Here is a 20,788-nt window from a genome sequence, read left to right on the forward strand (position 1 = left end):
GATGTGTTAATTCTGAAATCAAGTTAACAAGATATTATAGTAGATATTAAATGCATATAGACACTGAGGGTTTTTGGGAGGAGCTGTGCTGCTCTCTTTCTTGGCCTTCAGACAACAATTCTGATGGCTAAAGATCCAAACGGGACAGGCAAAAAAACAAACAAAAAAACAAACAAACAAAAAAAACCCAAGATATTATAGTGCTTCATGCAAGAACAACATAATGATGTCAAGCAAAGATTTAATGTTGGTTTTCTGCTGATTTTTTAGATTCTGGATACAAATATCAGCTCTAAATAATGACTATTTTCAATTTTAATTTAAAATCTGAAAAACTAAAGCTATGACGTAGATAAGAGAATGGAGAGCTTGTTACCAAGTAGCTTCACATTTCATGTGAAAAACACTTTTTTTGTGTGTCCATATCTTGAAATATGTGGGATAAAAGTAAGCTTACTCAGGTTCTTTGTTATGTCTACAGGAGGATGCTGTTGATGTCTGTGTTCAAGAAGCTTTGGCTGAGGAGGTGATGAAGACTTACCTGTTGCAAAACCGAGACGGGACAGTCAAACCTACTGATGTAGGGATGGTTATTTAGGGCAGGACTGTGCTCAGTAATCTCAGGGATCTCAGCAGAGCCTGTTGCTTTCAGGGACGTGCTCCTGTGCTCCAGATCTAAAATACCCCAAGAATCTCACATATACTTTTAAGGTATATCAAAAATGATTCCTAGAGTTGGATCCTGGATCCCTTTCAGTAAAGGATCAGAAACTGAAAATCACCTCTTTGCATTGTAGATGGCAATATTTCACCAAACTACTCCTAAAGCATGGGACTAGAGCTGGGTATGATATGGCCTAAAATTCATATCGCGATATAATTTGAAGCATGTGCAGTAACGATATATATCACGATATATTCTTTTCTTCTGTATAAGGTATTTCCCACACTATAAGGCACACTTAAAATCCTTTAATTTTCTCAAAAATCGAGATTGTGCCTTATGTATGAATTCTGGTTGTGCTTACTGACCTCGAACCGATTTTGGCGTGCAGAAATCTGTTAAAAAATGTTTTAGTACAACTTTGGTAAGCCGCACTGCTTGATGGATTGTCAGAGCATTACGGCTGCCGTAGTGAGGAGCTTCGCGGAGTAGTCTGGGTCCAAAACTCCGTCTGCTTCAGGTCCCAAAGTCAAACGAACACTAAGAGTTAAAAACGGATGGGGCGCCGTTTGTAAAGTGAAACATGCTGAAATTAACGGCAACATTTTTCCAAATTTAGCTCAAAACAAGTCATTTTTTACAACATTTAGTAAAATATTTGTAACTTTTCATATTTAAAACAGAATTTTAAATGTTAAATCTAAATGTTATATTTAAATCTAAATGTTAAATGTTAAATCTAAATCTAAATGTTAAATCTAAATGTTAAATCTAAATATTATATTTAAATCTAAATGTTAAATCTAAATATTATATTTAAATCTAAATGTTAAATGTTAAATCTAAATATCATATTTAAATCTAAATCTAAATGTTAAATCTAAATGCTAAATGTTAAATGTTCAATCTAAATGTTTAGGCTAACATGCAAATTTATTGCACGGATCAGCGGAAATACCAAAATAAAAGCTTTCCGAAAACCTCCGGTGCAAAAGTGTGCCGGTAGTGGTCAGACACGTTCTCACTCCCAAAGCGTAATAATTTTCGCTAGGTGACAAATTGTCAACATTTTATGCTTTCGGGTACCCAACACGTTCCTAAATTACGGCAACGGAAAAAGGAGAGCACATGAGAACCGTTTGGACTCAATCTGCACGTTCGTTCATTTTCTAAAAATCGCTTTGGAAAACACTATTTTACGTCATTTAACTGCTAGTAAAGGTTAGGAATAAGGTTATAGTTAGATAAGGTTAGGTTTAGGGCTGGAACACATGGCTGGAACGTCTATTATGGCGGGACCGTCATTCCACTGGAATTCAGCCATAACTCGACCATGAGAAAGCACATCCGGCGATTTAGCTGAAAACATCGGAAGATCCGTTTTGTCGGCCATCCAAAGGTTTAGCAGTAGTGCACTCTTAGCAGCTGCAGTCTCCACTTCACAATCGCTGCAGCACATGTCCAGCAAAATCGCTGGACATGCTCGTAGGCAAGAAGTGAAGCAGCACATGGCGGGGAGAAGCGAGGAAGAGAACAGACACAATTTTGCACCAGAGGTTTTCGGGAAGCTTTTATTTTGGTATTTCCGTTGATCCGTACAATACATTTGCATATTAGCCTAAACATTTAGGTTTAACATTTAACATTTAACATTTAGATTTAACATTTAACATTTAGATTTAACATTTAGATTTGACATTTAACATTTAGATTTAAATATAATATTTAGATTTAATATTTAACATTTGATGAAAAGTTACAAATATTTTACTAAATGTTGTAAAAAATTACTCGAAAAAATATGTTTTTGTAAGGTTTTGAGCTAAATGTGGAAAAATGTTGCCGTTGATTTCAGCATGTTTCACTTTACAAACGGCGCCCCATAAAAAACGGTCTAAATTTTCATCTTTAATAAAATCATCAGCGTTGCTGCTTTACCAGGTGTAACAATTAAGTTTAACATCCAGGCATCCATGAAAACAGAATTTATTAAATTTAACGGAATTAGAAGTTAACAGGAAGTTAGCTCGCTAGTTTCCACCTAAACATGACATACCATGTTCTGACTGAGAGATTTTTGAAACTAATTCAAACGTACAGCTCTGTTATCACTTCCAACATAAATGAAGACAGAAAACTAAACAGCAGTGGTGTTTGCAGGGTTACTGAAGTTGGACTACCTGGTATATAATGTTGTGCTACGTGATTGCTAGCGACACAGCTATGTTAGCATAACATTAGCACAGTGAAGCTGGAGGATGAACGCCAACTTTTTTTCCACTCGATAAAAGTTAACGTGAGGGATTCTGGTGGTCAGGGACAAATGAAATCGCATAGCAGGATGCTATACACGGGCCAAACTTCAGTCAGGAGAACAATTGATATTATTCATCCACAATACGAGGTTAGTTATCAATATACTGCAACAACATGGGAACAGAACAGCTGCGAGAGAATTCAACATTAATGAATCAATGTTACGGAAGTGGAGGAAGCGCAGTTTTTGGCTTTCCCCATATTTCAAAAGTGTTTCATCTCTTTGCTATGACTGTCGGCATAATTTGCAGATGATAATGGTTTTAGCCACTGCTTTCGTCCAAAACAGGCGCAGCTCGATGACATCATCAACATGCGCTATCGCATATAGTCAAAATCTCTATCGTTGGCCAAATTTATACAGTTTCTATCGTATATCGTTTATATCGCCCACCCCTAATCACGGGACTTCTTAAATGGACGGGCATATTCATCAAAAGGTTTAGTTATTTAGTCTTCTTTGGACCATCTTTTAAAAAAGCAAAAGGTAATTGTACTAAAAACGAACAATAACCTGAAAGTTGTTTGTCATGCAGGTCATTAGCCTGAGGGAGGGTCTGAGCTCGTCCTTGTGTCATGATGGTTATTGTGTAACTTACTGGGGGATAAAAAAAAAAAAACCATGAGCCTTTTTTATTGTTTTGTTGATTTTGTTTCATAATCTAAGCTCTCGTATAATTTTTGTGTTTGCTGTCCAACTTGGCCATTTTCCCTTCAAGTGGGAGAGGGATAAGATTTTTTTTTCTTTTTAGTTTTTGCACTTCACTACAAGAGCTTTACTTTCAAGACAGCTTTTAGTCAAATTCACACTAAAATGATTGTTTTTCTGTATTCAAAAGCAATTTCAAAACAGTAAGAATCTGTGATCAGCATGTTTCCTTTTCAAAACATGCATCTATAGTTAAATGTTATTGCCATGTCTTATTATTTTACTGGTGTTCGCTGTTAGGTCACCTTCAATGATATGAAGCATCGTTGTTGACTTTTCAAGCTATATGCATAATCCAGTTCAGTCCGAAGCTTTTGCCATCCTGGTAATGTCACGTGGCCGCAGTAGAAAAAACAAAAATTTACAAAACATCAGCAAATTAGAAACTATTTTCTATTTTCAGCATCGTGACATCAACATATACAACAACCATAACACTTAAAATTTCACAGATAAAATGTTCCTGGGGATGCTGAATTTTGATAATTGTCTCACAACATTAACAAAGGAGCTCATAAGTTACAAGGTAGAGAAAACGAGTCTTAGCCTGACCAACCTTTTTTGTTGTTGTTGTTTTTTGCATTTTGAACATGGTAAATGGACTGGTTCTACTCTACTCTGGTTCTTTTCTACTCTATCTGAGCACTCAAAGCGCTTTATACAACAAATTCATTCACCCAATCACACCCATTCACCCAAGCACTTTTTCTAAACTGTTTAGTGCTTATTGTCTAACATTCATACACATCCACACTCTGATGAATGCATCGGTGAGCAACATGGGGTTAGTATCTTCCCCAAGGACATTTGCCATGCAGACTGGTGGAGCCTGGGATTCAACCGCCAACCTTCCGGTTAGTAGCTGACCTGCTCTACCACCTGAGCTACGGCCACCCCGAACATGTGGCTCAGAACACTCATGACACATTTTTAGGCACGGTCACACTACTGCAAGTTTTTTTTTTATATATTTTTCCCGTGTATATATTATATTTTCTTGTTTTCTGTATGTTCTTTTTCTTCAGTTTGCACTGAGTTCCTTTGAACGTCATATGTTGGTCATAACACAGGCACATTTTCACAAGCTCATTGGCAACAATTAGCCAGTTTAAGCAGCCAACAGTTTTATCTTACATGCAAGTTGAGATTCCCAGTCATATTTAACAGCGTCTGATGGCGGGACATGCTGGAACTATTTTTATATTAAATGAGTCTGGCTGTCAGTTACCTTTACCAAGCATTTCAGTATTATCTGCTCAATTTTTATGTGGTTTTCACTAACACTTAATTTCCTAATTTTTAGTTATACTTACTCAATTTTATGTGGTACTACTACTAATTATTCACAACTTAATTAGTTTTAGTTGTAGTTATTCGACTAATAAAGTCTATTTAAGAGATTTGACTGGTTTCCAATCTATTTAATATTTTTGAGTGAAAAACTGTTGGCATGTCCTGTATCATCTCCGACAACTGAGGAAGTTCAGGGTCTCTCCAGGGATCCTCAGGACTTTCTATACAGGTGCTGTGGAGAGCATCCTCACACAGAACATCACATCCTGGTACAGGAACAGCTGTGTCAAGGATAAAAAAAAGCCCTTCAGAGAGTGATCCGTACGGCAGAACACTGCTGAAGGGCTGCTCTCCCCTCCCTACAGGACATTTACACCAGGAGATGCTGGACTAGAGCAGCTCAGATATTGAAGGACCCATCACATCCCAGCAATAAACTGTTCCAGCTTCTGCAATCAGGCAGAAGGTTCCACACCATAGAGGCTCAAGAGGAGCCTGATCCTTCTGACTTCACTACTGCACAAGACACTTTAACACACTACTACACAATGTACAATCTCAGATTTCGAACTTGTGTTGCACTCGTATAACTATGCACGTGACAAATAAAGAATCTTGAGTCTTGTTGCAGAGATTTTAAGCAAATGTTAGTTTCTTTTTACAGTGTAGTCACAGCTGCTCAAGAAAGTTTTGCAATTTATTTTCATTTTGTCAGCTGTCTGAGATAACAACACCATCATTCTACTATTGAGCAATCCCCTCGCTTTCATCTTAAAAGTTTAGTCACTGCTAACCAGCTCGTTTCTGTCTTTCCCCTTCTAGTGTTTCCCTATGGGCAGGCTGTTCAGACTGCTGTTGCAGCACTGCTCAGTGTCATTCAGTCTCCCATGGCAGACTGGGATGGACTCTGGCAATGATGTCCTGGAATACATCTGGCGACAGAAGTTCTTGCTCTGCTTTGGAGATCCACTGCTGGAGGGCCGCTCTCACCAGAACACACACATAACATTACCAGCTGCCACCTAGTAGTGATGAAACTTATCCAAGGGATGAATACCTCACTGGACAGGCAGCTAATTTCTGTTCTGGTATTTATTGTCATAAAGCAAATATTGTGCACCTCTATTTACACGCCCCCTGCTTTTCTACATCCACACATATAATCTAATTTGGCCAAATGCATTTCAATTCCACCCAGCTCCGCTATCTAGCACCACCAGAGTTTGAACAGCATTGTGTTCGCTCGACCAAACAAGCCATACCACACATACACACTTCACAATGAATGGATGATAAAAATCAACATCACCCTGGCCGCGCAGACTTGTGGGTTTTCTGGCACCACAATGTCCACACATGAAATCGAGCATTAGAAAAGATTACAAGATTGACTCGCTGTTTTTTTGTTGTTGTTTTGTTTTTTTAAAAACTGCCTGCAAAAAAATCCAGAAGACTCAGAAACCCGATTATCTGAGGATCTCACAGCACTCGTTCCACTCAGCAGAGACCTGGCTCCTGTATAAACAGGAGAGAGCAGATTTACTAAAAACAACAGCGTGGCAAGGAAAGAACAGCAAATACAGCAGCTCGTTCCCACACACTCACATCAGCACATCAAATGACAATGTTGCTTTTTGAGAAAACACAAACTTGCGGGGTCACATGCCACAGACACAAAAAAAACTAATAAATCAGTCTGAGTTTTGCATATAAGCAAAAATTAGATTCCAAAAAGAAATAAAGGGCATAAAAGAGTTCATCCTTTCTGGTGTTTGTGATAGCCGTGGTGGGGAGTTTACAGGGCTGCTCATGTGAGATCATGGTACTCAAACTAAATGTTCTCCTTCCAAATTAGGATAAACCACTGATGGCCCACATACAGTCAAGGACATTTCCTTTTCCGTTTTTTTCTGGATCACCCTCCTAAAAGTATCATAATCTACCCTCTATCAGGATTTGTCTTCTTTTTTTTCCTGAACAATTTACGGGTATATCGACACCAGATTGCTGAAAATGTCATTTGAAAACAGTGGACGTGACAACATCAGCCACCAGTGTTCTGATTTCAGGCTTTACACAAGATTTCAGAACACTGGTCAACAGGATTTGCACCTGGACCCACAAATGGCGTGGCTGCATTGCATTTGGGCTTAGTCATGGCTGATGGAGAGGATCCGTGGCTAATCTAACAGGTGTGGCAATCTCAATCTCTCCCGAGTCTTGATGCTTCAGGTTTCTTTCTGACACACCGCCGTCTCTGATGTGTGAATCTTGTTTGTTAACCACTTGAATAAGAACCTGCTTCAAGACTTATCAAAAGCTTCCACTGAACATTGCAAACTCAGTGAAGAAAGCGGCGCTGTCGACACTGCAATGCTACAAGGAGACACAACATATAATGCTCTATTAATAGTGAATGCATTGATTAGGAAACTATTTAAACAAAATATTTAATTGGAAACAGTTTAAAGGCAATCCATCAAGTATTAAAAAGGAATATATAGTGCAAAATTCTTGAGCCACCCCTCGTGTCTTTATGTTTTTCCTCCAAGCAGCCAGACTTTCTTGTCATTTTTTAAAGTGGTCTTCTTTTTGACATTGGCTACTTATTCACTCATTTTCAGTCCAGTCCTTGCACCTGACCATTTCCAAAGGAAAGACTATTTGTTGATCCACTTAACACTGACCTATGAATCATTCAAGCATAAAAAAGGCATTAAACTCAAGGGATGAACCAGTCTTGTGTCTGCACATAACAGCCACCTTAGCAAAGAATCAATTTTATGGAAAATGCCAAAGATAACATAGTTTGATATGCATAAAATAGTATTTTTGCACCAACAAGATAAAAAAGCAAAGCAAAATTAGCTTAAAATGTTGCAACTCCCATGGTGTGTAGTGTGTTCTTAAGGATTTTGAAGAAACTGGACAAGTGGAGGACAAAAGAAGACGTGAGCTGGAGATAGACCCCTTGTCTCTTCTCCTAGATCTGTAATCTGCATATGAAGGATGGATGTCAAAATCCCCTAATAAGCATGGATTAAAATAACAACAGAACATCTCCCATTGGACTTTCTTGTGTTATACATTCAAAAACATGCACTCCCCCCCCCATAGCCGTAAAAGGTTGATGCGGTATTGTTGTCACCCTGCCGGGCAGGCAGGCGGGCAGCATGGACACCCAAGTTTGTGATTGGAATAACTCAAGAACAAAGTGACATAGGGCTTTCTTATCATAGGTGTATGCACTAAAAATGTTGGACGAGTTTGAATCTCATTACTTCGACATCACGCATCAGAGGTCAAATTTTCTGAAAATCTTGTCAAAGCGATAACTGAAGACGTATCTGCTATTCTATCCAGTACTTTTCACTGATGGAGCAAATGCCTCTCTTTATTCCAGACTCATAAGCAGCTGCTCACTGTTCTGTTGTGATGTTGGGTTTAAATCCAATAAAAACTACAAAACAAAAAAAGGTGTTTGAAGGATGCATTGTTTAAATGGATAGGATTTCACCTGCGCAGCATACGTTGAAAATGTTGTATATTTTGTTTCATATCTACCCAATACTTTCAGTTCATGGAGCTATGCTGCTGCACATTGTAGTTTATTGTCATCCTTCTGAAATAAGGAAGCTCAAATCTGGGTGGCAGTACATATGTGGCTCCAAAATAAATAAACAAACTGCATGCTTATCTTACTATTAAACTTTGCAGTCTATTGCAGTCCCATCACAGCTTATTTGAAATATATTGCTGGCATCAAATTTCATGTGAGCACATATTTAACTTTTTTAAAAACTGCATTCTCCTTTTATGATACAATTTAAGCAATCCATCTTTATGCAATCAATGTCATCCTTTGAGTTACAGTATAGTTTAAAATGGAAGTGCACACTATAACATAAAGATTTCCTCATTATGGAACATGCCCCAACTATTAAAGTGGCCTCTAAAAAAAGTAATCCACAAATTTACTGTAGTTCACGATTTAAGGATGAATCCCTGTGGAGGTTCTTCAGCTATAAATAGGCATCTTTCTCCATATAAACTCTGACATCTTTATAGGAGCGCTGACTGTACATGAGCTACGATGTTTAAGCAGCACACAGCCTTGTAAAGAAAAAAAAACAGTAAATGGGTTAACAACAAAAGGCACCATGCAAACACGTAACAGAGAGCAGTTAGGAGTTAATAGAGCTTAGTAGTCAACACAATTAAGTGTGCCTTTAAATAATGGTGGAAAATTAAACTCATTTGCACGAGTGCATTTATTACAGATAAAGTCCACCAGCCAAATGTGGACAAATGTGTTGAACGCAATACTGACGTTGTAAAAAAAAAAATATATATATATATTAATAATAATAATAATATCATCCATCCATCCCACGTTTGTCCAAGTGGGATAATAATACCAACAGCGGAATTTGGATGTTATGGGAAACATGGAAGCTCAGCAGAACAATAAAACAAGATCCCCTGAAACTATCAGCTGTAAGCTTATTAAGAGCCCAGATGATGTAAAACAAACAATCTGAAATCAGTTTTTCCAAAGCTAAGCCCAAACACTTTTTTCCTTCCCTTCTGTTAAACAGCTTTGATTTCAGGTGTTTAAGCTGCACATTAATTCTTTATAGCTTCATTAGTCCTAAATATGCAATAGCTCTGCGGTTAGAAAAGTGTTTTCAGTGTTTTACTAATTATATCATGTTCAAATGTTTGATAAACATCCTCTGCACAGGATGTTTACCAGACTGTTATATGAATGCTATAAGTCAATAAACAGGGGTTAACTCCATCCTCGCAAACCCACTGTGATCAAGTTTAGTAAGAGCTAAAATGGCAAGACTAAAATACGGAATATTCAGGCATGTGTCATAATGAAACAGAACAATGAAATGCAATAAATTTGGATATCGTAACAAAGGATCACGATTTCACTTCTTTTAATTCATAACTGTGAAATATGTCCAGGTGTCAGACTTTTTCTGATAGTATTTGGCATTAAACCAGGCTCTTTGCGCACTGTTAGTTTTGCTGAACAAATGAGATTTTATGAGGCAAGTGAAAACAGAGAATTCTAACTGCAAAAGGAAAAAGCTGGCTGTATAGCTATACTTGTGCTGAGCCCACAGTTGCTGGCACCACTGAAAAGCAACAAGCCAGCTGCTGTTTCCGTGCCAACCAGTGGCTTCGCTCAGACTGAAGTGTTTGTCTAACCAATCACCAGCTCAACTTGTCAATTAAGTCATTCGGTGTTGGAAAGACAACCAGAAACCACAAAAAAGAGAAAGGAAAAATATTTCAAGTAAACACGTTTCACTTTTTTGTTTGTTTGTTTTTTCGCATCTAGGAGTTTCCTGACTCTGACTTAACCACAAAGCCCCCCACACAGGCACTTTGGTTAACATAATAAACTTGCGGTCTCAGATGCTTCAGATAATCTAGATCAGATCACAGCTGAAGGCAGAAGTGTTTACACCCTTTTAATGGCCACACTCAAAGACCCTCTCTGATCTTTGATTGTCTTGGTAGATCTGACATGAAGAATCACACACTGGACAATCTGTCCTTGAGAGCTCACACAGAAGTGATTTAAGTGGCTTTGAAAAGGGTCCCCCATTTTTTCCCCATCAGAGAGACTGTGCTTGCCACTGTGTGTGTGTGACATTTATTATCCTACAATTTCTATTACTTCTCTATCACTTTTGTTCACTTGATCGTGAGAGAAACGTTCAGCACCGGGATGCTTTGAACAAATGTGTGTAATGTGCGTTATTGCGCGCAACGCGTGGCTTCACATCTCTGCGCAGACGTTTAAAAACAGAGCGCATTCTTCGACGTACCTGTTTCCACAGAAAGCTGTCCGTTTCGTTTAACATCCAAGAAATGGCCACGTGGATGGCGGAAAGAATAACTCCAGTGATGACCGCAGCTCGCATCCTGACGGGAAGCAGAGTGTAGATGACATGGATGAAGAACACGGTCCACCAGATCCCCTCCGAGGCACTTCTGGGCTGTACGAGCAGTACTCCAATCACCTGGATCACCAACACCATCAGGATGACCACATAGCACACGACCCACATGTGGTCCTGGTGAAATCCGTTCCTGTTGCAGATTACCATGAGCACGAGCGTGAGGAAGATGGCCACAGAAAATACCACCACGTACGTTACGCTCGGTCCCGATCTCCCACCGGAGCAGTGAAAGCCCAACATGACCGTGTACACCAGCACAAGTACGCCCATGAGCATAGTCAAGCTGCTCTGGTTGAGACGGAAAAAGTAGCGCTGGTAGAGCCGCTCCAACTTCTCCGACTGGAATTTTTTGGATTTGAAAATGTGCATGACGCTGGTGCAGCACGCCACGAAGGAAAAGTTTACTTCGGGCATGACCTCTTCCTCGTCGGTCCTCGGCTTGGCTCTCCGCTCTTCCAGACCCAGCTCCACGGACTTGGGTCTCACCTCGCCGTCTGGACGTTTAGAGGACGCGCGGTTGTTGTCTCGGCTCTCCTCTCCATGGTCCTGCCAAGCCGACCTGGACCTGAAGCTGACCCTGCTGACGGTCGTGGAGGCTCGCCCGGGCGGCCGGTGGTCCAGATCATCCTCCTCCGTCCACCGGCTGTTGGTCCGGGTGAGCTTCCTGCGCGGAGATCTTGCTGAGTATGGGCACCCGTTGGCCACAGACTGAGACTCTCCCCAAGCTGATCTGTGCTCGGTCCCTCCCCTCAACCCGGGAGCACCGACTCCGGGTGGGCTGACACTGTTTGATCTGGACATAGTGGAAAAGTGGATGCAGTGACAGAATGTTATCTAAACAAATAGCCTATAGGAGACAGGGGAGGGAAAAAGAAGTTTGTTCCACTTAAAAGAGGGAAGGGAACTATTTAGTCCCAAGGATGAGTCGCATTAAATGTCTTTTATTAGCTGAACTTTCCATAGCTGATCACGCTTCAGACAGCCCGGGGGCTTTGACTGTAAAATGTAAAGTTAGCAGTCAGTTTAATCGCCACTTTCAGAAGCAAACAGTCGTCCTTAAAAGCCTTTACAAATAAAATGAAATCACCAAAAGCAATAGCCGAGAATAGCGAAAAGCTCTGGGAATTAAAAAAAACAATTGAACATGCGCAAAAAGTCACAGGGGAGCCACGAGAGGAGGGAACATTAGATCCAGGTGGATTTGGCTCTACATCATTGGGCCCAATTAGCCATCATCCACGGAGGTTGCAGGGCACGCGCTGCAAATGGAATAAAACCATTACACAACTCGGATAGTTCCCCAGAGATCATAGTGCAAGCAGCAGCATCAATTGGCCAATTCCAATCCGTTATATGTGCAGATACGTTTCCTGTATCCTTGTCAGCGGTTTGCAGGCGGAAAAGACGGAGGTGGGATGCCATATGAAGGTGAATGCCATGGTGACGGCTCTGATCACGTCCACTCAAATCCTGATGCACCTGTACTGAGCGAACATTGAAGCCTGCTCGGCAGCGGCGGGGGAGCCTCACGTTTGGCCAAAAATCAGCATCACGATTCTCTCACACTTGCACTGAGCAGAGAGGAGAAGTCAGCCGCTCCTCCTCCTTCTCCTCATCTGACAGCCACAAAAGACAGCTTCTCCGTCCATGGTTAAAAAACCCCAAAAACAAACCCGCGTTACCGCACTGTTCAATTCACCGTCAGCCGCTGCGCCAAATCAATGTCCAACAGCTGCCCATCACTGTTCAAATCCCTGAAGAGCGACCCCCCCACCCCCGACTTGGTTTGCAGCGACACTCCTCCTGCGCACGGCCATTTCGCAAAGTGACTAACCGGTGCAAAAGTGCGCTCCCGGCACCTCGGACAATACGCTCGGTGTGCGTTTGGAGCGTGGCATCATAACATATTTACCGCTGATTGCTGCTTTAATGGTCATTCAACCAAGTTTGCTTCCTTTGATCCGCCTCTCCGGCCCGCTTCCATTGGAAAAGAAAAGGGGTGAGTCACGCTTTGACGCGCTTTCATTGGATGACAGCTCGGTCAATCCAAATCAGATTCTGCGCGACCCCCGGGCGCTTTCGATGAATGGGCGGGACTGCGCTCACAGCTGGATAGCCCGCATGGCACACCCCACACGTACCTTACAGCATGGGTTGAATTTTATCTCAGTGACCCCCCAGCAGGTTGCCAGTTCCAAACTGCGTCCCCCTACTCCAGTAACACAGAGATTTGTTCATCTCCAGCTGCCCGCGATCTATAGCAGGTTGAGAAACATTAGTCAGGACAGAGAGCACTAAAGGGGTTTAACAGAAAGAGGTTTTAAAACCTTGTTTAGGGGGGCGGCAACCAATCTTCATAAGCCCTTTATGTTTAATGAGATTTGACTGGTGATTCAATACATGTGGTTTTTGTTTCTCGGTGACAATTACATTCAAATGTAACTTATACTTCAACTTAACTGTAAAAGTTCCCAGAGGCGTTTCAACATGACCGCCGATGTTGCCAGAATTCTCTTTAAAACAACTTCACTCATATCCTCACATTGTTCTTGCTCAAAAAAGTAAAATTGTCCTTTTCTAGACCGAAGTACATGCTCATTACATAAATAATGTATTTTTCTTTATTTATATTTTGGTCCAGTCTGATTTTGTTTTAAGTCATGGCTTTTATTGTGAAGCGTTTTTGTTCTACAGCCTAAATATTGTTTAGTTAACAGATTTAGTCATTTACCGGCTCACAGTGGATTTGATCCACTTGTAATGGGATTTTCTTTATATCATCCTGACATTACTGTCTGCCCTTCATTTTACCGCACAGGTATGCCCTGTTGTCTTTCAGCTCTTCCACTTTAAAGCCTGCAAATGTCTCTGCTGCCATTTACACATGGGGAAAAGAACACTGTGTGTTAATGAATGTACTGGGAGCATGTGACAGGGAGCCTCATGTGTTTGCTGTGACCGGCTCACCTCCAGCTGAATTCCCTTTGCCCTTTCTGGAATTCTTTCGCTGTTAACGGAGAGAACAGTGGATTCTATTCAGCGCTGTCCTCATCAAATGAAAAGAGACTCAGATATAAATCTGATACAAAATAATCTCAATCCGAGTTGTGCAACTGATTTTCTCAACTTGTCTTATGACTCCTTGTTCTGCTTCCTTGTTGCTCTCTTGCACATACCTAGCACAGCACAGAGAGAAAAGCAACCATATTCAGTTCCTGCAAAGAGCCTGTATTTGTGGGTTTATTTAGGGACTATTGCTGATCTCCTTTTTTTTCTCACCTTCTCAGAATTGCATTCATGAACGTGTACTGCACGTGCTGTGTCATTCAGCTTCACCACATTTCAGAGAAAACCATCCTACCACACCTGCATTTCATGCCCAAAATGTATGCAGACACCCAAACTGTATTTCATGTGATTGCTATTTACCCCATAACAGGTGCTCATTATTAGCCCTGGATATCTCGCTTCTGATCATTTATCTCTACCCCTCCTCTTCACATCCTCTCTCAGCCCATACACAAATCTCCTCTTTGGCCTTTCTCTTTTCCTTTTTGCTTCACCATCTTCAATATCCTTGTTTAACCTACTAATCCTGCCCATCCGCATTGCTCCCAGCCCAAATCTCAGCATCTTTGTCCCAGCTGCTTCCAGCTCTACCTGCCTTTTCATCAGTGGCACCCTCCCCAACTCGTCTAGCTGGATAACTAACTCCCTCTCACTCCCACTGGTACAAATCACTCCTATTCTTCACTCCTGACTCCTCAGTCTCCTCCCCATCCAGCTTGGACTCTTTTCTTCATTTGTCCTCAGCACCCACCTTGACATTTAAAGTCAACCAGATTAACCACCGCTAGTCCAACTACCTTGCCTCCCTCTCATGTATGCTCCCATTCCCATTAGGGTTTTCATTCCTATTCTCTCCCCCTGCTCCATACCTGCAGCCAGAGTCTCTCTTATTTTCTCCCAACTCTCCCTGCAGTCCATCTGCATCTACATAGGAATTCTATTGCCATCAGTTTTAGACGTCTCTCCTCTATAGGCATTTAGACAGACTTTTAATTGAAATGGTATGAAACAGAGTCCAATCTATACAAAGTGTGTGAGGAATGGCTTTCATATTTTACATAGTGTATTTTTACCTATGAAATACATGATCAACTTAGGAACAATAAGAACTTCTCTTAACAAGTATAAGGTCACTAAAACACTGAATTAAAATTAAATCTCTGGCTTAAAAGATGGAATATAATGTGCATAACTAATGCTTTATATTGCTTACATTTTGGGGTAAAAATTGCCAGATGCCCTTCTTCATGCAAAGGGGCTTGTGTCAGGTAGTTTTGCTTTTACTTCAGAAAAAAATGCAAACATATTTTTCGCTGTTGTCCGGGTTGGCTAAGATGTTGCTGAAAAGCATCCCAATCAGTTAAAAACTGGAAACTCTGCTAACCCTTCTCACAGCAGGGCCTTCAAGCACAGAACTGTTTGCTAGTGGCTGCTTCTTTATACGAATACAAATCAAGCCAAGTTTGTGCAAACTGTGGCCAGTGCATTTGAATCATTTTGATTTACAAATTTCCACAGCCTGTGCGTGTCAATGTTCCCTGTTATTTTATCTGATATTACAGAGCTTTCAACTCCAAGTTACCCTGGCTGAGTCATCCAACATTATCGATTGTTCCAGTTAAAGCCAAATGTCTTAATTTGAAATGAAATTAGCAATGCTCTTAATCCTCTGAAGAGCAAACAAATAACCGAGAAGTTGCAGTTAAATCGTGGCTAATAATATACAGTTAGAATATCCACATTCGTTTCACAGTGATTACAACCACACACACACACATTTGTGTTTGTGGCTGATGTGACACAGAACACTACTGCCATCGCCTGAGCGTGAAATTGAACATTTTACACAGTGTGGGCGAAGACGTAGCCACACTCATACTAAGAAACAATTTTTTTTTAAATGAAAAACTATTGTTTCAAGGCTCCAATAACCCTGTGACCCTCAACTGGATTAATGATTAAGAAAATTAATGGACGGGTGTGTTTTTGTCTTTCATTTAAATCCAGAGTAGTTACTGAGATATTTTACATGCAGAACTTTTACTTGCTTTTCTCTTTCTTTTCTTTCTTTTTTTAACTCTCACCTCTCACCCTCACTGGCAGCTCTTCAGATGTTATATCATAGCCAATTAAATCTGAACTGAAAAGCACAACTCAACTTGTAAGCCAAAACAGCCTTTCAAGTATTCAGGTAGTTTCAGTTTCACCATGACAACTGTGCAAATTCAATTGGGATCTTTTGATACTTTATGACTCCATTCTCAGCCACCAAATAGACAGTGAGAAGGCACTATCATGTTTAAGGGGAAAAATCAGTGAAGTCCTCATGTGTGTGAATTTCCAATAGAGACGGACAAAAGTAAGTGTGATGAGAAAGAAACGAGAGAGAAATGAGTCACCCAGGACATGCAGCTAGCAGAGGGATGACTCTAACCTGATCCCGGTGCACTGAATTACTGCCACGGCTTGTTCAGCAGCACAAAGAGGAATAATCAAAACTCAACCCTGTTTCAATTAGAGGCAGCGTTTGAGGCAGCAGAAAACCAGCCTCGGTGAGCAGCAGCACTGATCCACTGAATCGGTTATTATGTGCTGTGCTGATGCTTTGCTGAACATCATAACGCCCACATAAACCATTCGCTGTTGTCTAAAATAACGTCAGTTATTTCAGACTCACAGGGGATGTGTCGGGTGAATTGAGTAAAGACGCAGAACGACGTAAGAGGGCGAAACACAAAGATACTGTGTCGTGAAGAAGTGACACCACGGTGAAGAGGCCCTCACCCACAGGAGGAGAATTCAGTCTGCGCTGGTTTCTCTGTCTCTCTTTTCCTCGCAAAGGAGAAAATGAGGAGGACTGCAGTGTTGTGTGACTCATCCTGGTGTAGAGAGCAGCCTTTACAGTCTCACCTGTACGAACACACGCACACACACAAACACACAGCCCTACATATACAGTCAGAGATACTATCGGTTTATCCAATAAATTAAGTTCACACTCACTTACTAGAGTATTTCAGATATGAGGTTTTAAATCCCAGCCAGTCTTTGTGAAGCTTGCATTAGATAGAATAACATTAGACAGTCTTAACCTCCTAGGACCTGGCATCCACATATGTGGACATCGCATATGTGGACATACTTAATTTTGCTATACAAGGGCCTGATATCCACTCACGAGGACATTACACTGCCACCTGACATGTTTCGTGTTTCATGCAATGTTCTGAAATCTTTTACGTTTTTTGACTTTGTTGCAGGCGTACGTCTTCCTCCAACTGTTAGCAGCACTTCAAAGCTGCACAATTGTTGTTTCTCATTTTGTTTTTGTACTCAGGAAAAACGCTGCTGTGTTCAGACACCAAATAAAGAGTTTTGCACATCATTACTTAATTGTGACTTTATAATGTTCTATCGAAATTTAAAACAAATGTCCTCAGGTGGATATAATTTTTCTCAGAAACTACATCAGGTAAAAAGATCATTCTTTGTTTTTCCATTCATCAGGTCTCAATCAGCCCAAATAGCAAAGAGATATTAAAATTTCATGCCATGAAAAAGTTCGGGTCTTAGTAGGTTAAAGTGTGTTATTATGGGCAAGCAAGTATCAGTACTTAGGTTTTGGTTGTATTGGCTAAAATGTGTACCTTCAGAGAAAGATGTAAGTATAGGGGATCGTTAAAGCTGATATTTCTGATGATGTTGATGTAAAAGAAAACATTTCGTATTCAGCTGTCATCAACAATTTTAACACTTGTAGCAGTTGACAGGGCCCTTTGCTGTTGCTAAGTGATGGTATTTACATACACATCTTGCAGAAAGTTTTTGTTGTTGTTGTTATTGTGTTTTTTTCCAGGACATAATAAAAAATCGTGTGGTCCTTACCAGGTCTGAAAGGTAAATATAATGTCAGATAAACTACAAAACATTATATATTATAATGTTACATTATGTCATTAGTTATTTAACAGAAACTAAGCCAAGCAGAAGCTTTGTGTGGAAAACTAACTGCTCCCCATCAACACCTCGTACAACACTTTAAGCAGCACCAAGTTGAATGATTGGTTTGCTGTATGGCTTTATCAGTCTCTCACATGATTGCGGAGGAATTTTGGCCCTCTCTCTTTTTACAATGTCGCTTCAGTGCATTGAAATCTGCAGGCATTCGTTCATTCACAGCCCTCTGAAGGTTGCACAGCATTTCACAAACTGACATTGTGTTGGCACACACCTGAATGCTTCAGAGCTGCAAGCTGTGAAATTATGATCTGTTAATTAAGTGCATTTGCTTAGCAGTACCTGCTACTTACCTCTTAATTCCTGCTGAAGCTTTAAAAGTTTACTTTGGTTTTCACACACTGCTTCTGTAACCTGGCTTTTTGTAAAAGAAAGAAATAATCACATGTTGTAAAATGTCATGTGAGGTTGTATTTACTTATTTTTTTTAGATCTGGTAAGGACCATTTTGCCCTTATGTGGTTTGTACTTTTGTTTTTACCCTGACTGTATATATAGAAATACCAGTTTTTTCTGTTTGCTTTTAACAGATATCTTACACTAACCAGCTGGGGCTGTAAGGTTTGAGAGATTTTGCAGTTCACTAGGAAAGTCTGAAATTTACTAAAAAACAAACAACAACAACAAAGTTGGGGCTCTAGGTTTCAGCTCTTCATAACTTAACAGAATATTGCAGCCTCTATGGTTCGATATTGTTCGATCTTTGTAAAATCTTCCTGTTTAGTTACTGAACGAGTCCATAGCAGACGTGCCTCCTACAGACAGACCCACGGGTCATTATATATATATACATATATATAACATTTATCCAGTATGAGAGCATTTTGCAAATTTTGTCCATGTGTTATATTTAAAACAACAACAACTTTCTTTTATTTTAAGCTGTCTGTAGTTTCATTCTTAATAATACAAATGCCCCTGTTTACTCTGCACTCACTTCCTCGTCATATAAATATAGCTTTTTATTTGTGTACAGCACATCTTTATATTTGCATGTTATGTATCATTAGATCACACTGACAGTAGTGCACAGTGTCAGCAGGCTTACTTTTCAGTTCATTTCGATTGGGCCCAAGCCTGCAAAGTATTTGCACCACAGACGTCACGTCCAAAGGCATGATATGTTAACAGCAGCGCAAATGAGGAAGGCGGTCACGCTGATTAGTGCTTATCCTGCCCAGCTTCATGCACCCCGTCCATTTTCATTACAGCGTCAGGCTAATGGGCAACTTGGTTTTGGCTTGTATTTAGCTGGTAAAGCCGTCCAATGCTGCTATATTATACAACAGACAATGTTCCCACCTACATAGTGTATGAGTGAGTCACTGGTACATTAAGGCGCGCGAACACACATACGCACACACAAAACAAGCCATTTCCCCCCCAAAATTATGAGAAGGGCATTATAATTCACAGGCACCATCAATGGTCCATTAGGGCTATTTGTGTACAGGTGCATGGTAGTCATGTTTATGCATTTATACATGAAAATAGCAAATATGATTCTCATATTGTAGCTTTATTGTAAATATATACTTGTTATTCACACCTGCACAAAGTCTGCTGGCCCCATGCAAAACATTTGTATCAAAACTTTATTCAGGAAAACCCATTCTGGAGTAACACATCATGCTTCTGTATTGTGTCTTTTCTTTCTTTTCTAAACTGAGATTAATAACATAGATCATCATTCCTGCAGACAGCCAGATCTCCTCTTTCATGCAGTTTTACAGCAAGCTGCACTTGTGCTTCTGCAAGACATGTCCAACAAATGTTCCTGATCATGCTCTATCATTTCAGGAGAATAATGTGGGGAATAAAAGGAGAACAAAGGCTGGTTTTGACATTACAGCCACTCGGTGCTTACATCGCTAGGATAAAGGAGTGGTTTAGGATCGTGACAGCAAGCTGAACTTTAGCAGCATAATTTGTGTTGTTTGTAATCCGTGACACTGACTTTTAGAAGAAACAGCATAATGGAGCATGATGTACACAAATCCCTTCAAATTAAGAGATAGTTGTTTCTGAGATTTCAGCCTCAAGTTTTATTTTAACTACAGACTTCCAAAAGTAATCAGGGCAATAAATCAAAAACCACATGGTGTGACCAAGGGAGCATTTTTTCCTGTGAATTATAAAACATGCATGTAACTTATTAAGGGCTGCATCGCACTATGGGTGGTTCTGTGTGTATTTAAAAACCTATCATCAATTACTGATTCAGAATAACTTGGAAACTTGTCTTTTTTTTTTTTTTGCTTCTGTGACATTTCTCTGGGAACCACAACAAAACTCCAAAGTACCTCTAATGCACTGTGATGGAGGCAGAAATCTCAGATACTGTGAAACCAACAAATCTGTGCATGGCTAGTTATCACCAGAGATATGACAAAAAAGAAGTTTTTATTTAAATACTTATTTCTTTTTTGCTGATACTGCTTTGCTGATGAGGTGCTTAAAGGCAGTTACTGCAAGCATTATGTTTTAACTCAAAGGTAATCTCGAGCCTGGTGTTACGGAGTCACCTGAGTCCAACGAAAATATCAAGCATTCAGGATCATAATGCTCAAATGTAACGTTGTGTCCAAAAAAAAAAAAAAACAAAAAAAAAAACCCACAGGAGAAAATCATTACTCCTGTAATGCCATGTAGCTGTCACATATGAAAAGTACTTTAGTTTACAATCCTCTACATAAATAATAACCACCAAGCGTATTTACCAAACTACACAGACCC

General features: G+C 40.2%; 1 protein-coding gene across 2 annotated transcripts in view; it reads right to left on the reverse strand.

Moving 5' to 3' along the window:
- Nucleotides 1–12,889, reverse strand: part of adcy5 (adenylate cyclase 5) — a 95,678-nt gene extending 82,789 nt beyond the window's left edge. For both annotated transcript variants that reach the window (XM_085435178.1, XM_085435177.1), the window contains exon 1: nucleotides 10,832–12,889. In XM_085435178.1, the coding sequence (XP_085291304.1) occupies nucleotides 10,832–11,767 (936 nt within the window). In that variant the 5' untranslated portion in view covers nucleotides 11,768–12,889. The remainder of the gene's footprint in view (nucleotides 1–10,831) is intronic.
- Between the last annotated feature and the right edge of the window lie 7,899 nt (nucleotides 12,890–20,788).

The sequence above is a fragment of the Copadichromis virginalis genome, linkage group LG16, assembly GCF_057382275.1.
Source record: "Copadichromis virginalis isolate Kocher_CV1m ecotype Utaka linkage group LG16, C_Virginalis_male_GT1.1, whole genome shotgun sequence".
Lineage (NCBI taxonomy): Eukaryota > Metazoa > Chordata > Actinopteri > Cichliformes > Cichlidae > Copadichromis > Copadichromis virginalis.